The sequence below is a fragment of the Camelus bactrianus genome, chromosome 27, assembly GCF_048773025.1.
Source record: "Camelus bactrianus isolate YW-2024 breed Bactrian camel chromosome 27, ASM4877302v1, whole genome shotgun sequence".
NCBI lineage: Eukaryota > Metazoa > Chordata > Mammalia > Artiodactyla > Camelidae > Camelus > Camelus bactrianus.
In genome coordinates this window covers 25,911,067-25,929,233 of record NC_133565.1, presented here as the reverse complement: position 1 = coordinate 25,929,233, position 18,167 = coordinate 25,911,067, and the positions used below count along the sequence as shown (strand labels likewise).

General features: G+C 37.2%; 1 protein-coding gene across 2 annotated transcripts in view; it reads left to right on the top strand.

The window, feature by feature from the left end:
• Positions 1-18,167, top strand: part of AP3S2 (adaptor related protein complex 3 subunit sigma 2) — a 42,844-nt gene continuing 24,677 nt past the window's right edge. The window contains exons 1-4 of one of the 2 annotated variants that reach the window (XM_010955073.3): positions 1-158; positions 3,499-3,590; positions 3,980-4,091; positions 10,750-10,821. In XM_010955073.3, the coding sequence (XP_010953375.1) occupies positions 90-158; positions 3,499-3,590; positions 3,980-4,091; positions 10,750-10,821 (345 nt within the window). In that variant the 5' untranslated portion in view covers positions 1-89. Of the gene's footprint in view, positions 159-3,498; positions 3,591-3,979; positions 4,092-10,749; positions 10,826-18,167 lie in introns of both variants that reach the window. The other variant, XM_074353922.1, reaches the window with a different exon arrangement.

The window sequence follows — 18,167 nt, the reverse complement described above, 5'->3', positions numbered from 1 at the left end:
CAGCAGTGCACCAACCGGAAGCGTCCGTGTTGTGGCGGAAGGAGATGTTTTCTGGCAGCTGCCGGTGGTGAGAAGCGTGGCGGGCAAAGATGATTCAGGCGATTCTTGTTTTCAATAATCACGGGAAGCCGCGGCTGGTCCGCTTCTACCAGCGTTTCGTGAGTGCGGCCCAGTTTCCTCATGTCCTTTCGGGGCATCCGCGCCCCCTTCCCTTTCTTTGGCGCACTGGCGTACAGCCTGCTGACCACCTCGGGCTCCTGTATCTCGCGTAACCCTAAGACAGCCTTCCCCGGACTGGGGTTCTAGTGTCAGGCCCTCACCCTACGCCCGCTGCCCTTGCTCTTTCCCACCTCTTCCTGGACCCTGGCGTTTCTGTGCCATTTTGTGACACTTCTCCCAGGGTCTCAGGGCACTGAAGTGGTAGTGGGTGGGTGTGCCTCATTGACAACCTGAATGATTGAAGTGACTTTAATCTTGTTAGTTGTTAAACGCAGTTTCTCGAGGAGAAAGAAGTATGCAGCTTTTTAATGGTTTTGCTTTAGCCAGAGGATATGGAAAAGTGCTTTCTTGGAATTATTTTGCTTCAGTGTTGGCAGGGACTGCCCAGGGACTAGATAGCCTTCACGCTATACAGAGTTGAAGAAAGTCAGTGTGAAAGTAGGAAATGAGAAATTATAAATGCTGCCACATGAGGGCTCAGTACGTGATATGTGAATTTGCATTGTCCAAAAACATTCTTCTGGAAAAAAAAAATTATTTGCCTCCTGCGCTTCTCCCCCATTCCCCCGACGTTTTATCCCTTCCTGGCTAGATTTCAAAATGTTACATACATAATTATGGGCTGGTGAAACCATAGAAAGGAAAGTGTCAGAAAACTTTAGTGCAGGTCTCAGCAACACATTTTTTTACCCTTATGTCAAGTTAACAAACCTCTTTCAGATTTTACTTCCTCTTTTGTTAGATAGTAAAGAAAACAAAATTACCTTTTTCATAGAATTTTTTAGCTAGGTTATATTTTGTTAAATAATTATATCATTTTATATTAGCATTCAATAGCACTGTTCAGTTTGTATTTGCATTTGTGTGTGTGTGAATTTTTCCCTCAGGTTTTTAAAAGTGTTTTTAGATATGTTACATACCATACAGTTCAGCTTTTAAAAATATACAATAGAATGGTTTTTAATACTTCACAGAGTTATGCAACCATCTCCACAATTTTAGAACATTTTCGTTATCTCAAAGAGGAACCTCTACCCATTAGCAGTCTTTCGGTATTTCCCATTCAACTCCCCCAGCCCTAGGGCCTACTAATCTACTTTCTGTCTCTCTAAATTGGCCTATTCTGGACATTTCATATAAATGGAATCACACAATATGTAGTCTTTTATGATGGACTTCTTTCACTTTGTATGTTTTCAAGGTTTTTTTCCCATGTTCTAGCATGTGTCAGTTCTTCATTCTTTTTTTTTTTTTTTTTTTTTTGCCAAGTTATATTCCATTGTGTGGAAGTACCATGTTTTGTCCATTCATCAGTTGATGTTTCTACCTATGGCTGTTGTGAATAATGCTGCTATGAGCATTCATGTAGAGGCTTTTATGCAGGCATGTATTTTCATTTCCCTTGGGTATATATCTAGGAGTAGAACTGCTGAGCCACATGGTAACTTTATGGTGAACATTTGGAGGAACTGCCAAACTGTTTTCTAAAGTGGCTGCACCATTTTACATTCCTATCAACAATGTATGAGTTCCAATTTACCTCCCTATCAACATTTTTATTATCTTTTTGATTAAAGACATTTTAATGGGTTTATAGTGGATTCTCCTTGTGGTTTTTAATTTCTATTTTCCTAATGACTAATGATGTTGAGCATCTTTCATGTCCTTATTGACCATGTGTATATGTTTGGAGAGCATAGGATTTTTATAAGAACTGAATTAGCTCCTGAGTGAAAATTAACCTTGAACACTGCAGAGTACTAAAAGATAGGAGGGATTATTAAAATAATTGAGATAAGTAAGCAATTGGTAGGTTGCCATTTTGTTGAATTCGAAATTAGGTGGCTTCACCATTTACCCCACTAACTACTGCCACTTCCCCCTAGAGTCAGATAAAAGGCTTTAGTTTGAAAGATGTTTTTGTTGGTTTAAAAAAGTGCTGATGCAAAAAAAAAAAAAAAGTGCTGATGCTTAGCATGCTTAGCATGTTTTGTATTTCTGAGTACACAGAGTTAATCCTTTACAGCATCCTGGCATCTGTGAGCTTTGTGAGTTCTTTAAATGGAAACCAGAAAATAGAGATTAATTTACTCAAACTTATAGTGACCAGTGACTGGCAGGTTTTCATTCATCCATTCAGTAAATACGGAGAGCCACTGTATACCCATGTTAAATCAAAGTTATGGAAAATAATTTCTGTACAATGACATTTTCCTTATTTTTTCATCTTTTTCTTTTAGATAACTAAGCATTTCAAGCCTAAATTCATGCTGTAGAAAGAAAGGGGTTAACTTTACTAGAATCTATTATCTGACTCTTAAGGCAAGTTCAATCTGAAGGTTTCCTTAAGCTTTGCTGCTCAAAGTGTGATCCCCAGACCAGCAGCATTGGTATCAGCTGGAAGCTTGTTAGAACTGTACTATCAGAACTTATCCCAGACCTACTAAATTGGAATCTGCGTTTTAACAGCATTCTCAGGTGATTCATTACACATTGAGATTTGAGAGCACTGGTGTAGAGCTTTTAATTACTTTTGTCTTAATGACTGATTTCTCCCTCTCATTATCCTTTTTTTAAACCATGCTTATTATGCAACTGATATGTACAAGTAGAAATCAAATGTGGGTTATCAACAGATTCCATCATAGTTGGGCTTTCTCATGTGTAGTAAGTGAAAAAACATATTTGTAGCTCTGCAATTGTTCAAAATTCTAATCTGTAAATAGAACATTTTCTGTCTTTCTCAGTAGTACTTTGTTGATAACACAGCATCTTAAATGTAATATCTGTATTACCAGTACAAAAGATGTCAAATTCAGGTTTTTAAAGCATGTACGCGATTACATTTTGACTTCATTGAAGTGTTAGACCTGTTGACATTTGTTAATTACCATGGCATAGATGTTTTCTAGGGTAAGACTAAATATTTCAGGACCAGGCCTTCTAGTTATTCTTTGACCTTGTATGAGAGGTTGTCAGTACTTCTTTCCTTGGTTGTTAACAATAAAGAAATATCAGCTTACCTGTCAGGACGGTAATGGTTAGAGACTAGATATTTAGGTAAATATACTCCATTTTAATCCCTTTAACAGAGCCTTGTTGTCCCTTTTTCCAAAGAGTCCCCTTTTATTTTTTCTCTACTCATCATTTTTATCTTTTCTGGACACTGGTACCAAATGTTCAGATCATTCCCAGCTTGGAAGCTCTTCCCTTCCTGTCCATCTCCATTGATGGGATGTAGTTTTCCCACTGATTCACTTTATTTCTTTTAATCCATAGCCAGAAGAAATTCAACAGCAGATTGTTCGAGAGACCTTCCATCTAGTTCTCAAGCGGGATGACAACATCTGTAACTTCTTGGAGGGTGGAAGGTAAATGATCAGTTTTCTCCCCATATATCCACTTTCATCATTATTGCTTCTTCAGGCTGTACTCAAGTGTCCGGTGAGTGCCTATGCAGCTTGAGCTGATCTTAGCACGATATGCTCAGGGAGAGACCCAGTTCTGTTTTGGAAGCAGATAAATGATTGTGCTTCAGATATTTAGGTGTTTGGTTTCTGGGAGGATGTGCAGAAGAAAAAGTGAGGTAAAATGGCTTTAGGCACCTCTGCCAAATTTGGTTGCCATTCACCTGGCAGAAATGGCCTGTTCGGCCTGTCCTCCCCCTCTCTATTGGGTCTGTTCTCATTCCTTGGTGCAGAGTTTCTCTTTGATATGTTCAGTTAAGATATGGGCATTAACTGTTTCCCATCTTCTACAGTTTGATTGGTGGCTCTGACTACAAACTGATTTATCGGCACTATGCTACCCTCTACTTTGTTTTTTGTGTGGATTCATCAGAGAGTGAACTTGGGATCTTGGACCTCATCCAGGTATGTGTAGCAGGTAATGATGGCAGCCACTTTAGAGAATTTGCACTGGATTTTTGAGTAACCATCGTATAGATCCTTTTGTCAGTCTCTATATATTGATACTGGTAAAAGTTGCTAGATGTCCACCAGATGGTGCTGTGAGAAAGCTCCTTAGAAACCCATAAAAACTTGCAGAACTTTTACTTTTGGATTCATTGGTTTCCCAGCCCTCTTAATGCCCTCGGTTTTCTTATATGATTCTGACACCAATTCCGGTGTGTATGTTCTCCCCACCCCAAACAATTAACTTAGTTCTCCATGTACACTAACCAGGTGTCCCACAAATTTACTCAGTAGTAAATTTGATAGTGTTTACTCTGAAACTATCTACCTGGAGATAGACACCAATCGTAAGTCCAAGTTGCCTGTCAACTGTGCTTTTGACTGATTGGCTATAGATCAGAGGTTCCTATGACTTCCTCCTCAGGTTTGATTAATTTGTTAGAGCGACTCACATAACTTTCCAGAGAAAGATTTTACTTACTAGTTTACCAGCTTAATATAAAAGGCTATAACTCAGCACCAGCCAGATGGAAGAGTGCATAGAGCAAGGTATGGGGAAAGGGTGCGGAGCTTCCACAGTCTCTCCAGGCATGCCCCTTTCCTCCGATCACCACATGTTCATCAACCTGGAAACTCTCCGAACCCTGTCCCTTTTGGGTTTTATGGAGGGTTTTTTACATTGGTAATTGATTACATCATTGAGCATTGGTAATTGATTCAGTCTCCAGCCTCTCTACCCTCCCCAGAGGTCAGGAAGTGAGACTGAAAGTGCCAAACCTCTAGTCACATGGTTGTTTCCCCTGGCAGCCAGTCCTCATTTTCAATTGCTTTCCAAAAAGTCCTTATTAACAGAACAAAAGACACCTTTATCACTTAGGAAATTCCAAGATTTTTAGGAGCGCTGTGCCAGAAGCAAGGATGAATGCTAAATATTTCTCATTATAAGTTACAACATCACATCATGTTTTGAAATTTTTTTCAACTGTCAAACCAAATGACATTTAAAAATGCATACTTTATATTTTCACTTGTAATTCTAACCTAAAACAAAGAAACTTGATGTTTTAGTTAGTCTGTGCATTCTTGATATAGGTAAACATGATTTTTTTAGGCTTTTGGAGAGTTAGAAATAGCTTACAGATTCTTTTCATTACCTTCATGGAAACTGAGATATTTGGGACCCTGCATTGGGAAACATTAATTTAGTACAATTCCATCATTTCATACACGATACTCTAGATGGGCTTCCTTTAAGTGACTTGAACAAGTCGCTTAAGTTGAAAGCACTCAAAAGAAGTTTGCAGTAGAACCTAATAACAACAATCATAGAAAAGAAAACTCTAGTTTTAAAATACAAACTTTACATGCTTACAATTGTATTTTATTCTATTAAGGTAAAATGAAAGAAGATAAATGTAATATAGGGACAAATAAATGGAAATTTTGAATGTGTATTTTTATTTCAAATACACTATACTCTTCTAAAGAGTGATGTTCTTGGACATAGCAACTTTAAAATTTTATTTATTTATTTACACTCATGTTCAGAAAATGATTTAAGATGATTAAAATTTCATAGCAAAAAATTTCGTATATCATATTCACTTATCATGCATAAAAGTATAAATAAATAATGAAAACATCTGGAAAAAGATTCCTGTCTAAGATAATTTTGAGTGCTTTCTTAACATCCGAGTCAGACTGGACATTGAGAGTCAGTGTGGCATAACAGAAAGAGCTCAAGATCTAGAATCAGAAAACCTGGGTTTAAGTCATGGATCCACCACCTGAATATAGAAGTTTGGGGCTGTAAAAATGGAAACAGACTTACAGATACAGAGAACAAATGAGTGGTTGCCAGAGGGTAGGAGGATGGAGGGCACAAAAGGTGAAGGGGGTTAAGAGGTACAGACCTCCAGTTATAAAATAAATAAGCCACAGGGATGTAATACACAGCTTAAGGAATATGGTCAATAATATAACTGTGTGTGGAAACAGACAGTTTGGTTACTAGACATATCGTGGTGATCATTTCATAATGTTTGCAAATGTAAAACCACTAGTATATCTGAAACTAACAATATTGTATGTCAACTCTATTTCAATTAAACAGTGAAATACTAGGTTATAGAATTCAATTGTGACAGCATACTTTATAGTATTGTAAACTGTAGAATGCTGTAGAAAGGTACATATAAAAGTGTATTAGAAAATAAAGGAAATATAACATATTTAAAAAATTGAGATGCAATTGTTAAAGGAAATGTACTTCAGATATCTATATTAACAAGACAAAAAGAGAAATGTAGTTTTATAATGTAATGGACATTTATTAAATACTTAGTGTGCACTGGATTTGGGAGGATAGATAAAAGGTGAAAATAATAGGAACTAACAGGTTTGATCTTGAAAAGGCATAAAATCAATTAACAGTTATCTTAATATAAAGAAGGTAAAAATCAGAAATAGAAAACATAAAAATATTTTTAGAGGGTGATATGTGTAGTTACATTGCCAGTATATTTGAAATAGCTGACTCCAAAAAAATAAATATCCAAAGTAGGTCCACAAAAAGACAATCCAACATCAGGATGAAATAAGAAAGGTTAAATGAAAAACTTAACTCCCTAGTAGACTCAGTGGAATTTTTAAAAAATGTTGAAGTATAATAAGACCTCTTTATTATAAAAGTTTTTTTTTTAGACTCACTAAAAAAAATCATACTACTTAAATGCATTTTATGGAGTAAATTGGTTGTGATCCAAAAGCCTCTCAAAAAGAAAATGTTAGTCAAATATTGCATGTTATTATTGGTATAGAATTATTAAATAAAATCTTAGCCAATAATCAGTTGAACCAAGGAGTCATGAGACCTGGCTCTTATTTTGGACTCTCCCATTAACAAGCAGCGTGGTCTTAAATCATTTACGTTTTGTTGGCCTTAGGATTATTGTTACATGTTTTGGCTCTGTGTGTGTTTGTTTTGATTTATAAGTATACTGGATGTTCTTTTCTAGCTCTAAAATTCTCTCTCTCAGGAATACTGCATACAAGAAGAATTATTCATTGTGTTGAAATAGTCTTTATTCCAAGGATACAAGTCAGTTTAACAATGAAAAATTTTCAGAGTCTCTATTACAGCAGTAAGAAAAATATGGGAATGAATATAATTTCATCAGTAGATGCTGAGAGAAATAATTACCCAAATTATATTTCTGAAATATTTATAAGTTGGAATAGAAAGCATTTTTGTTTGATTATTTAGTGTATGTTTATTTATTCAGTGTAAACTACTTACTGTTGAAGAGATAATACATTTACGTGGTTCAGAATTCAAAAGGCATACCAAGAGTATACAGTGAAAAGCATCTTTCTTCTCTTCTCCCTTAGTTACATAGAAACAGCCAATTTTAGTTTGAAAACCACGAGCCAGAGCCAGTGTTATCTCAGGGGAGAAATCCACAGGCATTCATGAAAACAAGGGTGTCTCTTACTGTTTATTTAAATTTGAACAAACATTTTTAATGAATAATAAAAAAATTAAGAAATAACAGCAAAGGAAGAAATTTCACTTACAGAAGTGACAAAGGATACTTAGTGTTTGGGAATTAACTTAGTATGGAATACTTGACATTGATTCCAGTGAAATTATAAAATCTTAAAGGAAAATGTAAAGGAATACTTGAAATAAGTGGAGCTAGAAGCCCTCCCCTTACTGGGAAGAGCAGGGCAAAGATGACAGTAGTAATCAGTAGTTTAAATGGGAAACCAAGTGTAAGTCCATCAGGAGATCTTGTAGAACTTGGAAGGAAAGTTTATCAGGAAAAATGAATGGCCAAGAAATGCAGAAGTATATTTTGAGGGGAAAAGGGCAATAATGAGGGATTGGCTTTACTAGGCTTCAGAATATATAATAGTTGCTGGTGAAATTCTTATCTACCTAGAGAATCCAAAACAATCAACTGGAAAACTATTAGAACTAGCAATAGAGTTCAGGAAGGGGCCTGGATACAAGTTTAACATATAAAAATTAATAGCTTTCCCTTAGCAATAATAAGTTAGAAAATACAGTATTTAAAAGGGACCCATTCACAATAGCTAAAAGTTCCATAAGATACCAAGGAATAAATAAGAAGTATGTAAGGTCTGTGTGAAGAAAACTTTAAAACTATACTGAAAATATGATAAAAGAGCAAAATAAAGGAATAAAACATACCCTTTGCCTATTGAGAAAACTCATTAAAATGTCAGTACAATTGACCCTTGAACATCCCAGGAGTTAGGGGCACTGACCCTACACTCAGTTGAAAATCCACATACAACTTACAGTGGGCCCTCCCGTATACCCCGTTCCTCTGTATACACAGCTCCTTCATGTACATAGTTCCATATTCATGGCTCTGTATCTTCAGATTCAACCAACTGGGGATTGTGTGGTACTGTAGTGTTTACTGTGGGAAAAAATCTGAGTGTAAGTGGACCCGCACAGTTCATACCTGTGTTGTTCAAGTCAACTGTACTTTCCAAATTATAAATTACTGAAAACCCAATCAGAATCCCAGTAAGATTATTATTGTTTTAAATTATTTTCATTGTGAAACATGTAAATACAGAACTTGCAAAATATGCCCATACATTTTGAAGAATGCCAATAAAATGAAACTGTCACTCAGATTAAGAAACAGTATGCTGCCAGTGCCTTAAAGCTCCTGTATATCCCCCCTGAATTCCATCCCCCTCATTCATTGCATCCTTCCTCAGACTTTTTAGTTCATCATTCCTTTGCTTCTTTTTGTAGTTTTATCATGTGATGTATATTCTCTCAATGATACTTTGCTAGTTTGGAAAAACTGAGTCTAAGTAGCTGTGTAAGAAAAGGGTAATCTGCCACTGCTAGACGAAAGCTCCCACAAGAAGATAAGCTGAACAGTGTCATGGTCTGACGTCAGTGTCCCTGAGTTTACAAGAGGCCCTCCTGGGGATGTCTGAGGGCAACGTCATGTGAATGAATCCCGGGGAAATTAGCCATTATTACAGAGCTTCCAATCAGCCATTCATTCTTACGAATAAAAAACAAGGATAATCAGACATCTTAGGAAAAGCCTCTGACATGGAAGGTGGAGATTAAAATGAACAAACTGTAAACTACAACTCAGAGAAAATAGAAGCAAAGAACAAACAAAAAAAGGAGAACAATAAAGCCACAGAGAAATAGAAGATGACAAATGAAAATGGGCTGATAAACAAACAAGAAACACCAAGCAAAATGATCTCTTAGAAATTAAAAACCTGAGAGGAAAACAGGAGAGAAAAGATAAGAAAATGGGAGGTCCAATACCCCAGTATAAACAGCTCCAATAAAAGAAAGATTACGACTGTGGAAGGGAGGAAACTCTCAACAAAATTATTTGGTAGAATTTCCTCAAACTGAAGGACTTGAGTTGCTAAATTGTAATGGCTCACTGTGCCTAGCGCAGTGATTGAAAATAAACCCATATTTATGTGTGTTATCCTTACAGTGGATTTTCAGTCACTGTGAAATGTAAAGAGTTATAAATGGTGCTGTTATAAAATTATTGTATGTACTTTTTGGCATATATTTGTATGCATTTCTGTTGAGTAAGTACTAGGAGTAGAACTGCTATGTTGTAGAGTACTAGTAAATAATGTCAAATAGTTTGTTACAAAGTCATTGGAAATATAATTTCCATTTATATCAATATATACCCAGTCAAAAACTAAAAACATTCAAATGTACCATTTATAAGAGAAAATAGATAAATAAATTTAAGAATGAAATACTATACAGCAGTGAATATGAATAAGCTTTTATGACATGTAGCAACATGGAAGAATTCACAAGCATTGTTGAGTGAAAGAAGCCAGACAAAAGAGTACATGATATTATGACTCCTTCTATGTAAACTCAAGAACAGACAATACTAACTGTGATGGTAGGAACGAGGAGGGTGGTTACCTTTGGAGAGGGGGTACTGTCTAGCGGGGCATGAAGGGGGCTACTCGGGAGCTTGTAAAGCTGTATTTCAGTATCTGGATGGTGGCTCCATGATATACTCATTCTGAAAATTCATTAAGCTATACTGTTATCATTTGTACACTTTTCTGTTTAAATGTTATATTTAAAAGTTAAATGAAGAAGTTAAAATTGTAAGCCAGTTAATTAAGTTGATCCATGGAAAGTGATTTGAAGTTAATTGAAATTACCAGGACAGAATTATGTTAACACTATAATAATGAAAAAGTTTTTGTACATGTATACATGGAGGGTTGGGGAAAGGACATAGTATAAAGGCAGTTGTTATTTAAATTTGTTATTCTTTTATATGAATGAGTGCTTATAAAAGAAGAAAGAAAGCCACATGTGTCCGCTGGTTGTGTTGCAGTGCTAAAAACAAGATTGTCCTGTCTTCAGTTGTCCCCTTCGAATTGGGATAAATAGTGTAATCAGCTAGTGCTGGTAGGTTTGAATTGGTTTTTTGTTTTTATTTTTGTTTTTTGAGATTTATCACAAGGTAAATAGTATCTTGACTGCCCCCTTTCAAATGTGACATTTATGAAGATGTGAATTATGTATCTATTTCTCCTTATTTCCTAGGTTTTTGTGGAGACTCTGGATAAATGTTTTGAAAATGTTTGTGAATTGGATTTGATCTTCCATATGGATAAGGTACCTACTCTCTCAAACCAGGGTTACTAGGAAACTAAGAACCTAAGACATCTCTAGTCATCTGTACAGCTTCATGTTCTTTCTTTTGTTTTTTTTTTTTTCACTCCAGGGATAGTCCTAGAACTTGTTTTATTTAATAACTTAAGTTTATAGTTTGGGAGTATTTTACTAAGATTTGTTACCAGTTTTAACACACATAAGATTATTACTGGGCCTATATTGTTTCATCTTTTCATCTTGTTTTAGGGCAGTAATATCACTAGAATGGCTATAAGGCTGACAGATAAATAGTTTTATGTGATTATGAAATGAATTTCCTAGGCATAGTCCAATGACAGTGAAGCTTTGAAATAAACACAGATGTTTTTGACTTAGCTAGTGAAATTTACATTTTTTTCCTAAAGGGTAATACAGTGACTAAGACATCAGTAACATAGTCTAAGGTCAGGTGATACTCTGTAGAGAAGCAGATTGTCGGGCAGAATTGAAGTGGCCCAAAGTACCTGTTTTCAGTTTTGCATTGCTAGCATACCTGTGATATGGCTTATGTCTTATGTCTTATGTGCCAGATTCATTATGGGAGATAGCCAGCAACGGGATAGGAACTGCCATATTTATTTTATTCATCTGGGCACATTCTGTACCCAGTGCTGTGCATTGGTAGAGGCTGGTGCATCTTAGGTTTACCTGGTCCTGGTTTCTCTTCCACTGGTTATTGTCACTATGTCCATGGCCCTTGGAGGGCAATAATGATTTTTAGGAGACTACTACTCATTACTAAGCCATGATCCTTTATTAATCTGTTTTCATCATGATGAGGTAGGTATTTTTAGATCCATTATTGCAATCCGGAGGGCTTTTTTTTCATTTTCTAATAGGTCTTCAGTCTCTCCAGGGTTCTCAGATGGCACTTTCTGAGCTAATGCAGTGAGTGCATTCTTAAGGTTGAGTGTCGGCATGGAGTAAAGTTTTCTCTGTCAACATCTGGCTTGGCTGTGTGGCCCCCTGAGCAGCCTGGTGCAAGAGAACCCCATTCCTTTTGTAGATACTTGACTTGGGGCTCCCTCATAGCCTCACAAGCCTTCCAGAGCTCACTGTTGCTTTTGAGGTGCTCACTCTCCCTTTTCATATGAAAGGATCTTAGAATCTTCAGAGACCTCTTACCCACCTCTTTGCAGGCAGTTAGCTTTGTTTTAGGCCTTTCAGTTGTTTAAGGTGCTTCTGTCTTGTAATTTCTGCCAAGGAGAGCCATAGCTGAAATCTGGTTTTCTTCTGTACTAGTGGGGTTAAGATAAAGAGACTTGAGAATATGGCCGGAACAGAGGAATTCCTTCAGTAGGCCTTATTGTTATTATTTTAAAACAAGTTTTTTGTTTTTTTTTTTTAAATTGTGAAATACAAGGTGTTACCTTGGGGTTACCATCTGGTTCAAAGCAGATTCATTTGCAGATGTCACCTGTTGTTTCCCAGGCCGGAGATGAATCCACATCTCAGATCATGGATTAAGGGACAGGTTTTTCTAGAGAAAGGGAATTCCCAAGCAAGGGAAGAGGAGGCACAGGTCTCCCATCCACGCATTGTCCCCATGGAGAGGTGTGTCAGGGCCTGTCTCTACTGGAGTGACTTCCCTGCTCCCCTCCTCACTTTTTATCAGGCAGCAGCAAGAATAGCCTTACCAGTGAGGAGATAACACAAACTGCCTGGATACTAGGGAACCTATAGTCGAGTGCCAGCTGTCTACAGAAGCTGTCTGTGAATGCCAGCTGCCCAACACACGAAAACTTAGGGGCCTATTGGGTGATACATCTGGAGAAGGCAATTGCAGGTCCTATGGAAGTTGAGCTTGGGTCCTTCGCATTTTAGTATACAGTTTAGAGTCAGTTTATGTTACACACGTGCGCATGCACAAATACATGCAGGCACGCACACACCCCTGTTGGGATTTTGATTAGAATTACATTGAGTTTATAGGTCATTTGAGGAGAATTTACATTTTTGCAATATCAATTTTATCCATTTCTTTAGGTCTTCTTTGCATTTTCTCAATGAGCTTTTACAATTTTCCCATAGAGATTTTACATATCCTTTATTAAATTTATACCTAGATACCTGTATCTAGGTATAAATTTTTTAATGATATTTTAATTATTTGGTTTTTGTTTATTGCTGCTATATAATATGGAAATACTTTATTTCTGTATGTTGATGTTGAATCCAGAGATTTTATTAAACTCTTACTAATTCTGGTATTTTATATGTAAACATTTTGCCTATTTCTTTTCAATCCTTGTACCTTTCATGTCTTTTTCTTGCTTTACGCCACTGACTAGGAACTCCAGTTTAATGTTGAATAGAAGTGGTGAGAGTGGGCATTTCATTTTGTTCCTGATTTTAAAGGGAAGCCTTACCCTGTTAGTATTTGCTATATGTATATAGTGTTTGAAGTATAGTAGGTTTTGGGGTACATATTTTTTATCAGGTTAAGGAAGTTTCTTCTCTTCCTAGTGGCTAAGAGTTTTTAGTTTTGAAAGGGTGTTAAAATGTATCAGAAGCTTTTTCTCCATCTCCTGAAATAATCATGATTTTTTTTGCCTATTCTAATATTGTTTTTTAAATATTTGTAAGGATACCTGCTAAAGCAGTAAAGTAATTCCAACCCAGCTATTTTATTGGGCATTCCTTTTAAAGGAAATAAAAGGCCATAAAAATATTGTTCTTTAATCTCATATGTCTTATCTTCAGATAAGTTCTATAAAGTGTTTTGCTGCTGCTGCAGATTTCTTTTACAATTTATGAAACCATTTATTTTTAGTTACTCATATGACATCAGGAAATTATTGTCCATATCTCCTGAGGTCTTTGAAAAGCGATGATGCAAGAAGTCCAAATCTTACTGTACTCGCCTCTAGAATATCTGAAGTTGTCTTCCAGCAGGTGACTGTCTTTCAGCGGGATTTCAGACTTATCATTGCCCTCATATAGAGCAGCTGCTAATTCAGGCATATCTCCTATTGATAGTAGAAAACGGTCTTTTTACTCAGATAGGCAAAAGACCTGTTATGACGCAAATAGGAATATCATCTTGAACGCCATCCTTAACTGAAGAATCTCTCCACCTCACGTCAGGAACTCCCATCAGACCTTTACACTCTGTGTTGTGTTGTCATGGATAGCTGCCCCATTTCCCCTAAACAGGTGTGCCTGGAGGAGCAGGCCTGTGTAAGGACCAGATAGGACCAAATTTCTACTGCCCTGGAAATTTGTTTATTTCTAATCTTGAGATTTCTTTCTCAGCTCCTAAATTGTTTTTGTGTGTATCCTCTTTTTATCACTGCTTCTCTCTTCACCTGTTCTCTCACCCTTTCTTCCTGTCTTAAAGAAAGGTATATTCCATTCCCTTTCTAGAACTAAATACTCTTCCTGTCTCCTCAACATACATCATAATCTCACTCCTTCAACTCATCTCTGAGGTGTCTTTATTTGCTGCTTTTTCTGTAACTACAAATCTCCACAGATTGCCCCAATCTCTTAAAAAATCTAGCTCTTCCCATAACTGAAAAATTGTGCTCTACACTGGAAATTGACACAACATTGTAAACTGACTATAACTCAATAAAAACAATGTTAAAAAAAAAAGTCTAGCTCTTCCCATGCTTCTACTGCTCCTTTTAACTATAGTTTCATTTCCATCATTTCATTTAAGGGAAACGTCTTGAATCAGTGAGTGGTTTATACCCAGTCTTGTGTTTCTACTTCACCTGTCCCCTTTCTGGAGCCCTGTAGCCTGGTTTTCACTTCTACCCAAAATTCACTGACTTCCCAATCCCATTTGCCAGTCATCGCTGTCTTTAATGTCTCTGTGATATTTCGTGCTATTGATCATTCCATGGAGCACTGCCTTAATCCTTTTTTTTCTGTCACATAGAACCCTCCTGATGTTTTCTCTTACTCTCTTCCCACCTTCTACCAGTAAGTTATGATGTCAGTCATCTTTCACCTCACTCTTCTTCCTCCTGTGTTTCTATCTCAGGTCTCATCTGTTTCTTATACTTAAACTATTATCCACTTAGGTGGTTCCTAAATTGGTAATTTCTAGTCATGATGTGTGGCCTGAGTTTTATTCTTATTTTTCCAACCTCCTGAAGACATTTCTCTCATTTTATTCTAGTATCTTGTTTCTTCTTGCCACTTCTTATCCAAAGCCAGATTCAGCATGTGTCTCCTGAAAAATGTTTCTTCCCCCAACTTCCCTTTTCTAGTGGTGCTACCACCATTCTGTGTCTTGTACACTCAAAACTTTTCCTCCCTCTTCCTTGCCCCCAACAGCCAATCAGTCACTAAAACCGTTGCTTCTCATATCTTATATATATCACATATATATATGTGTGTGTGTGTATGTATGTGATATATATATAACCAGTAGAGTCCTTCCTATATCTTGTTCTTAGATTCACCAGTTATTTACATTTGTCACACTTGCTTTTATATCTCTTTAGATATAGTTTTTTTTCCCTGAACCATGTGAGAGTTAGTTGCAGACATAACTTTTCAACCCTGAATACTTCAGCAGACATCTCCTAAGAACAAGGACACTGTCTTATATAAAGTGTTGTGCATAATTCTCTAACATACTTAATTAGAGCATAATTAATTAATTAACCACAACATAATTAACATTCAGGAAATTTAACATTAATAAATACTGTTATTCAATATATAGTTCATATTTAACTTTCCCCATTTGTCCCAGTAATATCCTTTATCTATATGTATTTTTTAATCCTAGTTTCAATTATGGGTTAAACACTGTCTTTAGCTATGGTGTCTCTTGATTTCAGTTGTGCTATCAGGTTTTCTAACCGTATTTTATCTCTTCTTGTTGATGTTGCACACTGGAATTAGATTCGTTTTCCTATAGCACCCTTTAGCCTAGCTGCTCCCTTTATCACAGACCTGTTTTGGTTCCCCTTTATCAAGCTTGGACTCCCTGGCCCAGGCATTCAAGATTGTCCACAGTATGTCCCTATTCTGTCTTGGCTTCATTTACCATTACTTCCAGCCCGAGACCTTCTGCTCTAGCCAGAGTGCATAGTCATCATTACTTTGTAATTCCTGCCTCAGAGCCTCTGCCTACATTGCCTTTTCACATCTTTTTGTAACTTGAATCCAGCCTGTCATTCAAGGTGAGCTCAGATCCTATAACCCTAAAGCTTGTCCTGGTCACCCTGACCTGTCATAATATCTGTAGACAATATATAGTGCAACTTCTGTCCCTATGTACCTTAGTTTATGTAGATTTGTATGTTTTCTCAACTTGATTAGACAGTTCTTTTCTTTGTGTTTGCCCTTGTCTCACTGGGTCTAGCATGGTGCCTCTCACTGAGTGAGTTGTCTACAGGTGAGTATCACTAAAGAGTTCTCAGGTCTCTAGCCTCATAAGCTTGTTCGTGGTTTAAAATGCTGCAGGCTGGAGTAATGTCTGATTTCGTAGTCTCTGGCATAGTCCTCCCCTCTCCAGACTGTGCATGTAGAGCTTCCTTGCCTGGGCAGTTAGTTCCCTTTTGCTCTCAGAAATCCCCAGACACAGCTCAACAACATGACTGAGTTAGGTAGTGGTGTTAATTTTGGTGAATTGAGTTTTGTTCAAAGAAAACCATGTGAATAACCTAATGTTCTGATACATCAGCAAAGCTGGATTTGGAACTCAGTTGGGCTTTCAACATTTGGTCATCAGAGTCACAATTTAATGGCAGTGTCAAGGGAATTCATCCAGCCTTTTTTTAGATTTCAGTCTGTAATGGCGTGTCTCAGGAGAGTTGGAACATATGCTTTTGGGCAGGCCTGAGCACAAGAAACCTTGTACTATGGAATTTAAAATCTCTGCTAAATATAGGCTGCTGAAATGGGAAAATGCTGAGGGCTCAAAATTGAAATGAACTATTGAGCCCTAAGATGAAAGGATCATAAATAGTAGTAATGGATGGTGCTTGTTAAGTGTCCCTTCTGGGAGTAGAGGTTGTGATAAGAAAGCTCATAATGGCATCCACATCCCAGTGACACTGAGACCGATGTCCTGATTGCGTGTCTCCCAGATCAAGGAATAGTAAAGGACACAGGTTTTGTGTGTTTTTAGTGAGGGAGGAGGAGCTGTTTGGGCCTAGAAGAACACGACATTCTATTCGAGTTTTAGTTCTTGTGAAAGGTGCTAGTTGGCACGTCTGACTATCTCTCACTACCTGTTTGTCTTTCTGGATGTGCCTAAGAGAGCCGAGGGCACTGAGGCCTGCCTTCTGTCCCATCACATCCTGAGCCCTTTCTGCTGATGCCTGATAGATAAGAATTTTGTGGCAAATGTTTTTCAGAAACCAGTATCTTGTTCTCTCAGAACAGCTGAGAGATTAGCAATAATGATTTCTTTAATTTTTTCTAACATTTCTATACTTTGTTTTAAAAAAAGGAAAGAAAAGCTCAGACTGCTCCAAACCACCCTTGAAATCTGCTACAGTACACACTCTCACTTTACTTACTTGAACTTTGCACTGCTTCAATGTACAATCTCATTGATGGCCACTGGAAATTACAGGAACCTTTCTGGTTATTTCATCATTTTCTGTTACTGGTTAAGGGCATTAGGGTGACTGTGTACACAAAACGGCACAATTTGACCTTTAGAGCTGTTTGTTATCTGGCCTTTTCAATAAAACCTAGTGTTTGTCAAGATTGTAGTTATAGCAAAGCTTGTTATCAGTGATACTACTTGCTTGTGTTGCAGATAAAACAAGTTGTATATCACTCTGCTTGCTGATATGTAGGTGTACGTGCCCTAAAAGGCTGGAATGGGGATGCAGTTCTGCTGTTCTTGCTGTTACCCTTCACGATGCAGGAGAGAATCAGCTTACTCTGCGATGGAAAACAAAATTTCTTGATCCCTAGTTGAGAACCCTTTGCCAGGCTTGATACGTTTATCAATCTCGATAGACTAGATAATAGTATAACTCCAAATTTTCAATAGTTTTTAGCAGCAAGATTTATTTCTCTCTCTGACTGTGTGGCCATTGTGGTGTCTCTGCCGACTGTAGTCACTTGGGGGGCATCCAGCTGATGGAAATCTTCATCAGTGTGTACTTCCACCTGGGCACTTGTGTGTTGGCTCTCAAAGTGACACATCCATTGCACTCACATTTCACTGGCCAAAAGCCAGTCACATGGCCACACTTAAGGGCCTGGGAAGTGCAGTTCTACCATGTGCCCAGGATGGGGGAGAACCTGAAGTGGTTTTGAATATTGGTAATGATCAACACAGTTTTTTTCATTTATTTTCTTAAAGGAAGAACTGACATTTTTTT